Source organism: Hypomesus transpacificus, chromosome 10 (assembly GCF_021917145.1).
Source record: "Hypomesus transpacificus isolate Combined female chromosome 10, fHypTra1, whole genome shotgun sequence".
Lineage (NCBI taxonomy): Eukaryota > Metazoa > Chordata > Actinopteri > Osmeriformes > Osmeridae > Hypomesus > Hypomesus transpacificus.
Window position 1 is genome coordinate 8,777,838 of NC_061069.1, and position 10,803 is coordinate 8,788,640.

Here is a 10,803-nt window from a genome sequence, read left to right on the forward strand (position 1 = left end):
CATTACATTTAGAGCTGACAACCTGCTGATGACAGTGGTCATGTTTTTAAGTAGATCCAGTAAGGCAGTCCACCACCAACAACTCAGCCAACCAAAGTTACCATGTAACTTTTATGGTAGTCCAATGGCAATGCTTTTTTTCTTTTTGTTTAATCATTCCATACACAGGCATACTGAAGTTTTACTGCCCTCAGTCATGAACATTTGTAGACGGGACATTTTATTAACAAACTTAACACCTTTTGAGTGATATTTTTAATACTTTTTTGCATAAGAGTTTTGATGTAGAAGGCTATCATTTGGATCTTAAACAAATACTCATAAGTGAACGTAAACTGACTCTTCTCATCTTAAAGACTTCTTAAAGCCCTCAGTGAATAAAGACTGTTTCACAACTGGTGTCAAACCATAAAAACCAAAGCAATGTTACTTCACATTGTCAGATTTGGCTCTGGTGCTTCTCAGAAAATAACCTTTAGCTAAAGTATGACCAAAATATTGAATCTAAGTTTGACCCCCAGGGAGAAGACTGTCCAGATTTAGCCAAAGAGGCCAAAAGCTTCTCTTTTCATGTAAACATGTAAAATATTTCACGTCAATCAATAACCTCATGCCAAGCCCCAAAGGTGTGTAACTTGAGCAGCTCTTCTGGCAGTATAAGAGGAGCTTACCTGAGCACACCAACAAAGACAAGAAAACGACTGCCTTAGAGGCCACAGACATCTCTGACTGGCAGGATAATGTGAGTAGTCAGGCAAAATCCAGATATTACTTTTAATATACAGTACCCTGCTATATTCTCTAAGGGGTGTTTTTTTTGTTGTTGATATATTGTTTAAATTAATTTGGAATTTGCGTTTGGTATTAAATTAGTGTTTTACACAGTTTTGTATTTAAGTTAAACATAATTGATTCATGATTTATTTACATTTTGCACTAGTCATTTAGCAGATGCTCCTATCCAGAGCAACTTACAGTAAGTACCGCTCAGCCACCTGACTCCACTATTTGATTCATGTGAAGCAATGTGACTTCACCTACGTTGAAACAAACAAAACACCATGTACATTGCTGTTTCTAAAACACTGCAGCTTCACTGAGGGATCTTTGGGAAAAGAATTGTTATACATTCTGGTACGATAACCATACCAGTATTAGTTCAGTTAAGTGAAGGTTTTGCAAGACGTATCTCAAGGTTGAAGGCTTTATTCTTGAAAGGAGAATCCGTCGGAAATGTCATTGGGAATTCTGAACAGATAAGATTTATGGGTTGTACTAAAGTTTGCCACTGTCCTGTGTCTTTCTGCAGAGACACACAACAAGAGATTGAACCATGCGGTTCAGTGCCCTGTTCTTCCTTCTGATCCTAGCATGTCTCTACCTCACCTTGGCACAAGGTAGTATAGCATCAAATCAACAATGTTGAAAGAAAAGCGTTGCACCTAGCGTGTAAACAAACCTGCCAAGGCACCTACCTTTTGAGTGATAATTCCCTGTGCTTCACCCTTTGAACAATTCCTCAATATTTGTAATATTTTGTATTTATTTTCTTTTGTATAACATGCTATTAGGAGATAACAGTTGAATAGAAGGCAGGTTACAATATATTACAATAGTTTAAAGACCTTTTGACAACACTTTACCTTAAGGTTATATTAACTGCCATATAACTAAATAACCTGGTATTGATGGTGTTTGTCTGTCTGTTCCCAGGCTCATACGAGGACTGCTGTCTGAGGTATGCCAAGAGTGTGGGGAAAGGCACACGCCGTATAGTGAAAAGCTACAGGAAGCAAGAGACCGATGGAGGCTGCAACATCCCTGCAGTAGTGTGAGTCTCTCAAACACGCAGCACCTACTACAAACCTGTATGATGTAGGAGGAAAGAGGAGAAGTCACCTTGTGATGTTTACCCATTACATGTAAACTAACACACTCTTGTGTTTAAGGATTTGTTTTTCACATGCATCAATTATTTCCACATACAAAGTTTCACCACAAAGCGAGGACGGGTGTTCTGTGCTGACCCAAATGAAAAGTGGGTCAACGACTTAATATCAAAGATCGAAAACAAGAAAAACATCAAAAAGGTAATGGTCCTCAGACTCTAACTTAATGCCTAGAAAAACAGAAAATGTACTTAATTTTAAAATATTTATTTTTATTTTACAGCACAAAGAGAAAAGGAGAGGATGAAGAAAAAAACTCCATGAGGGCCTTAAATATACGCTACAGAGGATCAAATCCATCAGCAGCCATTCCATCTTGCTGTAACAGATAAACAGTCAATCAAAACAATTATGATGATGCCTAGTTAGTGGGCAATTGGGGAGGAAAAACTATGCCTTTCAGCATCATTTTGCTTTCACGACAGTCAAAGGGCACCTGCTGCTTCAACAAGAACCTGAACTTTATAACCAGTAGTGGTCAATGGTTTTAAATAGATTGCTGGCGGCTCTATTAAACCTGCTTGAATTAATATGTCAGAAGGGAGATATTGTGAGTTTGTACTTTGAACACCACTCCTTGTTTGCAGTAGTAGATTGTAAGTTGCTTTTGTGATAAACTACTTGGACTGAAAAATATATCATATAGTATCATGCAAATTCTTCTACTTCCATTATCCTTTCCAGTTTGTGTACTCAGCACAAAAAAGGTAAATAGTAATAAAAGTATGTATAATCTGTCTTGTATGTTTTTGGTTTATGATTAAAAATATGAATACACATAGGCCATTATTACACATTTGTTAGCTCTATGTTCTTCAATGTATACTGTACATGTAGAAACAAATAAAATATGTTAATGCTTAACAAAAAATAACAAGCGTTTCTCCTGTCTGATATCTGCCAGATGCCTTAAACTGCAATGATATCTCTTTCAAAACTCTTTGGGTTCGTGGTGTTGTACTTTGATCCCTTGATACTTTGATACTTTCACTTTCCTGTCAAACAAATAGCATTTGTCTGTTGTATATTGTAAAACTTCCATTTCATGTTGAAATTATTTCAATCATTTTATCAAATGTTTAGAGGATACAAGACAGTTTACTTTCATTTATATAAGAACACGTAACAAATCATACACAAATAGCAAAGTAGTCATACACAAATAGTCCTAACTACCAACAGTTGTTTTTTGTCACTAAACAGCAATTTCTCTCTCTCTCTCTCTCTCTCTCTCTCTCTCTCTCTCTCTCTCTCTCTCTCTCTCTCTCTCTCTCTCTCTCTCTCTCTCACTCTCTCTCTCTCTCTCTCTCTTTTTCTTTTCTCTCTCTCTCTCTCTCTCTCTCTCTCTCTCTCTCTCTCTCTCTCTCTCTCTCTCTTTCTCTCTCTCAGAACACATCCCTGAACATGTTCATTCACATTTTATGATGTGATCCCTTTTGTGTTGAAAAGAAGTACTGTTGAAATCCAATCTTTTTTCCAATTTCATGGATACTTCCTTACCTTTCTGTAGAGACATGCTGGGTCTGGTAACATTGGCTCTGATAAATCTCTGTGAGTCATACTTTATGGGCCATGGCTGTCTCTAACACTCAAGATTGATGACTTTCAATTTCTGGCACATCAAAGAACTCTAAATACCTAGATACCTTTGGATTGAAAAACATATGAGGAAAGGATCTAATTGTATATATGCATGACACGGCTGTAAAATCAAACCATCCAGTGTAGGTGATATGAAACTGTATTTGTACATGCACACTGATTAAATTCATTTTGTTGGGGGGAAAGGGAAAACGATTTCTGCTCTTGGTACGCAACTATGACAGCTATCCTGGCACCTAACGACCTTCAGTCACACAGAAATACTATCCCAACAGGCATAATTGTTGATTGTGACTTTTACTGATAGGAATGCCTCTAACTTCACAGGTCAAAGAATTAGGTTTCAGTTTGAAAAGGATTCCAGTTTTCAGGTTTGACTTTGTCCTGTTTTGATCCAAGACAGTTTGACAAATGTTCTGTTATGCTTTCTACTCTAACATGCTGGGACACTTTCCTTGGCCAACATTCAGGGCAGTAACACGAAGACAGCACCCATGAAAAGAAAGTAAGAGACTGTGTTATGGATAAACAGTTTCACTAAAAGATGCTAAAAGCATATGCCAGAGCATGCATCCATGCAAAATACATGAAAGGTGAGTAGAGGTGGTCTGAGAGTAAACAGGTGGAGCACTGAGGCGGGAGCAGCCTCCTGTCATGTAGGGCCTTGTGAATGAGGAGCACCACTTTAGAGTTATTTAGAGGCCCTGGAGAATGGTGTTGATGTGATGCAGGGCATTTAAAGACACAGGCAGCAGTGTTGTACAGTGCATGGTGTGTATGTATGCACTGTATGTATTTTGTATGCTGAAAAACACTAGTCTTGTGTACTACATGATGTTGACGTGTTTTGTGTTGACAGAACTGAACCTTTTTTATAAATCATGGACCACTGAAGTCATTAGAGGCTACAGCATGGCATATTGTGTTGTATCATCGGATTGCTTTATGTAATACTTTTTACATATAATAGTATGTAAAGGTTCTATGTATTTAACAATAATTTAAAAGCACCTTTTTAGGGCTTCAACAGTTGGCGTAACTGATCACGCATTGATCATTCTAGCAAAGTACCTTCAGGAAGTCTTCCTTGTCGGTAAAATAAAACGTTTAGAGATTAAAATTGTTTTTGTACATTGCATTTACTTCTATGTTGCTACACCTAATTCTTTATCAGAGTGATACATTAACTTCATGCTGACATATTGAAACCATAAAGTTTTATCACTCACCAACTGAAAGTTGGAACCACCTATAGGGAGCCAACAAACTCCCTTTTTATTGAATTAAAGGCTCTATAATTTAAAGAATTAATAGAACTAAAAACATTACAAATCATGTACAAAGCAAAAAAACATCAGATGCCAGAAAGTATCCAAGGGTTGTTCAGAGAAAGAAAATGCCAACATGACTTAAGGGGATCTTGTATAAGACCAATGTATATTCAAAAAGACTAATGCTAAATACCATTGTATTTACGTTAAAGGTGTACATGTATGGAACAGCTGTCATGAGGAACAAAAAAATGTATTTACCTTTAAGTTAAAGAAACTATTTTTAAATAATCCAATGAAATTATATGAAACAATTTGAAGAGTGATGGATGAACAAGGTATTTTGTTGTATTTGGACTGTGCAACTCTATTGCATAAGAATATTAATGTTTTTTGTATTCTGTTCAGATCTGATACTGAAAAAGTATTTGTTGAAGGCCTGTTTTTCTGAAAAATTGACATGTACTATAACTCCACCTCGTGGAACATACTGTGAGGCATCTTACTTGTCTTCAGAAGATCCATAAAATACAATGTTGGCACATTACATAGGACCCTGTGTATGATCGATAGATATAGTTGACTGCAGATAAAAAGGTTGTAGGTTCAACCCTCACTCTGTATGTCGCTTTGGATTTGTTATTACAAGTACAATGTAATGTAACTACAATTACATTACATAAGCCCTGGTGCAATCCAAGTACATGAATGTTAAGAATTAACATAAAATAACTTAGTTGTTAGTCTACACATTAAATACTGCACTTAGCTACCTTGTGCCACATACGCCAACACGTCTTAAACGTTTACAGAACAGTGACACAAAAACACAGACAACAAAGACAACAACATCACAGAGCTCACACCATATATTTATTGTAAAAAATACATATAAAAAACAAAACAACTTTGAGACATACAAAAGTTGGAGCTTAGAAACAGTCTAATGAACAGACAAAGACCAAGCCGTTTTGGAATTGCATTACATATTTACAATTTAATAAATAAACTCAAATGATTCTATACCAGAAAAAAGGCAGATTGTCCATATCTTGGGATGCGGATTTCACTGTGGTGGCCTTAAAAACATTCTCGTTGAATATATTAGCATAACATCACACAGACCAGGGAAGGATTTACAACCCCGTGGCTGAATGCCAAGGATGAAGCCTTTACTAAATATCATCCTTGATGAATAGCTACACAGAGTGTAAGCACTGGTATAAATTGAGGTATTGCACCACACAGCTTTGGGGGGGGGGGGGGGGGAGTAATAAGTAACATTGGGGGCTTCAGATTGTCTATATTTACACTGAAAACCCTCCCCCCTCCCCCTTTAAAGTACACGACATCATTTCATCACTACAAAATGTAACATCTAATGATCCATTTGAATATGTTTCCCACCCATACACACTCACCTACAAACACACACCTCATGAACTAACATACTTTTGGCTTTATATACTTTTCATTTATTTTTTCTTCTTTTCAATACTACAGGGTAACATGCACATGACTGCCACCTTGGGGCAAGACAGTCCATAGCACCTTAGAATGCAGAGAACTGCGCAAGAACTCCTGGGAGGTTTAATGACAAGCCTGTCAAGACAGAACTCCATCTCCTGCTCCACCAGTTGGCTGAGTCATGCTTTGAGGGAGAGCAGTACAGGGCAGCGGATGACTCGACTAAACTACAACGTTAGAGCACCTGAAGATGAACCTCTCACCAAGCTAAGGCAACAGACAAAGAGCCAAAGTCAAGGGGTCACTTCTAGCAACAATGATAGGCGTGGTTGGGGGGGGGGGGGTTGTAATAATGCGATAATTACACTTCAGCTGTTCATTGCCTTCTATCGGTAGGCAGAAGGCAGCTGCCACGTCATGGCGTAAACATGCCCCCATAAATACATCCCTCTTTCCAGCCAGAGAGCCAGATGGCTGTATTACCGTACAGGGTCTGGTCCAGAGTGCTGGCCTGCTCCCCAGAGAAGCAGGCGGATGTGGCCTTCAGCAGGGGCGAGGGGTTGTTTTATTTTTTTTAAGGTATGTTCCCAAAGTAGTTTAGATATTTTAAGTTAAAGTCCAAATTAAAGGAGCTCCCTCAACAGACACCAAAGCACACACATATGTATAATACAGACACACAATGGCAGATTAGGGCATCCATGTCAGAGTGACATCACCAGCCCATGCGCATAACCATCCACCCAACCACACACTCAAACTGACCTTGCGCAAAAAGGTTCAGTCGATAGTCAAAAGTGCTCAAAACGGTGCAACCAACACCAGTGCTATGGCCCTAGAGACTACCACTAGCCTGCTCTTGACCCTATATGAAGTAGTCATTTCCACACAAACCATTGAAACAAACTAACCCCACTCTGCTTTACACAGATTTACACCTCACACCCACTTGCTACTGAAATGTATCCAGGTAACAGGAAAACACAACACTGCGGTAACCCCATTCACAAAAAGCCCAACATTCCAGCTCCAGTCTATATAAAAAAAAAAAAACAACAATGCAAAAACGCATTAACAGTAACTCTTTAGATGCTGCATTGGTTGGTTTATTATTATGTTTCCCTATGGACACAAAACATCCATCCAATGTAATATGGATCTCTGCACATTACCTTTACCTTTTTTTTTTTTGCAGCCAAAAAGAAAAAAGTATGTTGGGAAAAGCCCCCCCACATAAAATGAGGGAGGATGCCGTCAGACAGACCCTATTTAGCCGCTCCTCCCTGACCAAGCTGTGTAGGTCACCCAGAGAGACTGGGGCTGTCGGCAGGTTGATAAATCGATCTTTTCTCTTTTTGTTTGACGTGTCTTTTATCTGAAGGCCAGCAGCTCAGGGGTGACTTTCAAGGGACTGGGAACCCTGTTGCCAGTGTTGGCCTCAGTGGTCTGAACCCAGGGCAGCAGACACCCCTTCCTAGACATATGAAGGATAAGGAGGCTTGGATTAAGCAGATTCCCATATATAATTTTTTCTGCAGTATGGGATACAGTGTAGTCTCCTGTGGGGCAAAAGAAGACAGGGAATATTAACAACCTTCAATTGCAATGTTGGTTTTTTTTGCAAGATTATTTTCAGGACTCAAATGGAATGAGGAATGTAACATAATGACTTAATAATGAAGGATTTTCAAATACGTACACAAAGACCATGCAAAACAAAAGTACCTGAGTCAGGTGTGTGACTGTGGGGTGTACATGTCACACGAGTCAATCGAATGGGTGTTCAGGACAGCAAGGCTTCACCTTGGACCAGGAATCAATGCAGCTAAACAGATGAGAGAGCAATGGAGGGGGAAATCATTCATTAACTCCTCTACAGGTGGAAGAACAGCTTAGCAGAAAAGATGCCTTGAATTAGAATTTTGTAATACAAGTTGCCAGCCGGGCAAGGGGAGTGTGTGACATGACAGACTTCTACCAAAATAAAATCAATAGTCAGGGGAAGCGTGTGAGTCACTTGCTTAGGAGAGTCAGTGACAGGGCTAGTGAGTGGATAAAACGGTGCATAGCTAGGCTAGACAAATGATTTGCCGGTCAAGGGAAATGAGTCTCTTGCCTAGGTGAGTTACCGCAGGCCTATCAGTTCTTTACCTGGCCTGTCATTTACCCGTGCCGGCCAATCAGTAGCAGTATGTGACCCCCCCCCCCCCTGAGATGACACATTATACCTCAACAGAGTGATTGACTATCTAACCTGAACAGGCATGAATAATGATGAACTGAAATCTGCTCAAACATCCGTGTGCATCAGCATGAGTAGCTAGCCTAGTGGTCACATGGTCCGGCAGTTACCTCTTATGGTAGACACACAGACAAGCCAACCGGGCAATGGTCTCGCCCTGCAACAAGTCCTCAAGGCAGATGGAGCATTCCCCGCTGTCCTTACTGAGCACATCCGCTAAGGACACACAATGGGAGAGAAATGAGGATATCTGAAAACCATGTCAGAATATTATATTTACAGTATATATACAGAATGCCTTCTAGGGTTATTGTGTTGGGACAGTGCAGTGGTACTTTGATATTTCAGGTGATCAATCGTGCACCCTCAAATCGGTGAAAATAAGTGGCCGTCTGAAACTTACTGTTGTAGGGGAGAGGGGGAGAGGTAAGGCAGTTCAACAGATGATCTTCAATCCTGCCCCCAGGGAAAGGCTTGGTGCAGAAAGGGCAGCGGATATCTGGGGAAGAAGGCAGTGTGTCAGCTGATGAATACAAGTACATGACTATCTAAACTGGGTCCCACAGGAATAACATACAGCCGTGGCCATGAGTTTTGGCAATGACAAATGTTGTGTTTAGTTTGCTGGTTCAGTATTTGAGTAAAATGTTCACGTTTCTATAGAATATTGGACTACAAAAGGGGCACATTTCATATTTTGTAAAGCTTTTTGGGGGCAAACATTTTCAATAAATGCAAATATAGTCCCCTCTTTTACAGCAGTCAATCTGCTCTTAAAATCCAATCAGAATGATAGTGATTTCACCTGGCTAGAATTAGTTCACACTTTCCCCTGTGATGATGATATGACTTACTGACATTATGTTAGAAGTCATTTTATGCCAAGGCCCAGCAAGCTTTGCAAACACAAAATGAAAAAAATCCCAATACTTTTGGCCACAACTGTACTATAGTCACGGCAATAATGAACAAGGGTTTATATTTGCAATTGTACAAATCAAATTGAACTGCTGCTGTTATTGATTGGCGTATTCCTCAAGAGTGCCATGACAGTTTATGCTACTGTTAAGGGGTTTAAGACTTAAGACTATTACAACGATTTCACTTGGTATGGTTTCTCTCCTTTCAATGAGCTCTCAATATATTTTTTTATCATTTCAGGCATGTAGCTAAGCACGTGAGATTATCTGGTCAGGAATGTAAATTCTGGGTTAATCTAAGGCCCAGATTGTGTAGCCTCAGATTGTATTTGACATGCGTACCATACAAACCAGTCACCAGCTACGATGTATCCAAATGCCTGTTTTTTCAGTGACATGATTAAACACTACTATCACCGTGAACAGTATTCAACAGTAATCATAACTGATAGTAAAAAAAAAACAATAGTATAGGCATTTATTCTTACTGTTGGGGCGATTGTTTACACGGTAGAGACCAATCCAAGCCTCCGACATGGGGCGTTGATGAGTGCCTCGCACCCGTGCGGATCTTGCGCTGACGTTACGCCCTGTAAAGTGCCGGTTACCGGGTAGACGTTCAGAAAAAGTGCGGTGGGGAACGCGGCCTATATCATCTCCAGACTGATGTTCCCCGTTAACAACAACCACGGGACTGCTGTCATTATCCGCTTCATCAGGCTTGCAGTCCCTATTGTCGTCTGTTGGTGATGCTTGGCTAATAGAGGGGAGGCTGTGGTGATCCACGGGGCTTCCATCAGCGCTTGCCTGTTGCCCTATGTCCGAATCACTGCCCTCCTCTGATCGGCTACGGTTGGTATCCGTATCTTCAAAACTCCCAGAGAAGTCCACCATAAGACTGGTCGGCCTACAGCATCGGTTCCGCCTAAATGAATCACGCGTCGTGCCATCTTTTCCTATAACCGAAGGGATTGAATCTTCTTGTGAACGGCTCGCTCTTGTCCCCATTTCGTTTAATAGTGACCGTTATCAGCTGCTTAGCTAATTTAGTTGACTGGCGTGCTAGCTAGCTAGCGTAACTGGCTACCTCGCTTCAAGTTGCTCCCTAGCGAACAGCAGAACAAGGGAATGATGCTGTTGTTTGGTTACACTGACTCGAGACGTTGTTAAACGACGTAATCCCCCGCTGTACTTACTATCTCGAGCAAATGTATTTCCAATGTCAGCCGATTTGTCAATTTGCTGTGATTTATTTGCCGTAACTATTCACCTCGATCCACATTTTCTTTCTCTGATGTTCTTCGCTGCTGCAGCGGAAATGGTCTGTTCGTTTCCTCCTTTCATCCACTATA

General features: G+C 40.1%; 2 protein-coding genes across 3 annotated transcripts; one reads left to right on the forward strand and one right to left on the reverse strand.

Annotated features, from left to right (window-relative positions):
• Nucleotides 1-638: 638 nt before the first annotated feature.
• Nucleotides 639-2,820, forward strand: LOC124472595 (C-C motif chemokine 25-like). Of its 2 annotated transcripts, XM_047027526.1 has the most exons (6): nt 698-742; nt 941-976; nt 1,310-1,397; nt 1,714-1,831; nt 1,991-2,090; nt 2,173-2,820. In XM_047027526.1, the coding sequence occupies exons 3-6, from the start codon at nt 1,334-1,336 to the stop codon at nt 2,194-2,196; spliced, it is 306 nt and encodes a 101-aa protein (XP_046883482.1). In that variant the 5' UTR covers nt 698-742; nt 941-976; nt 1,310-1,333; the 3' UTR covers nt 2,197-2,820. The 2 variants fall into 2 exon arrangements, with proteins under 2 accessions (XP_046883481.1, XP_046883482.1); XM_047027525.1 differs by lacking the exon at nt 941-976 and having other exon boundaries at nt 639-742.
• Nucleotides 2,821-5,676: 2,856 nt separating this feature from the next.
• zgc:66427 (uncharacterized protein LOC406256 homolog) lies at nt 5,677-10,782 on the reverse strand. The gene is made up of 5 exons (XM_047028229.1): nt 9,940-10,782; nt 8,935-9,030; nt 8,642-8,747; nt 8,015-8,114; nt 5,677-7,848 (listed from the first exon to the last, which is right to left on the reverse strand). The coding sequence occupies exons 1-4, from the start codon at nt 10,457-10,459 to the stop codon at nt 8,057-8,059; spliced, it is 780 nt and encodes a 259-aa protein (XP_046884185.1). The 5' UTR covers nt 10,460-10,782; the 3' UTR covers nt 5,677-7,848; nt 8,015-8,056.
• Nucleotides 10,783-10,803: the final 21 nt, after the last annotated feature.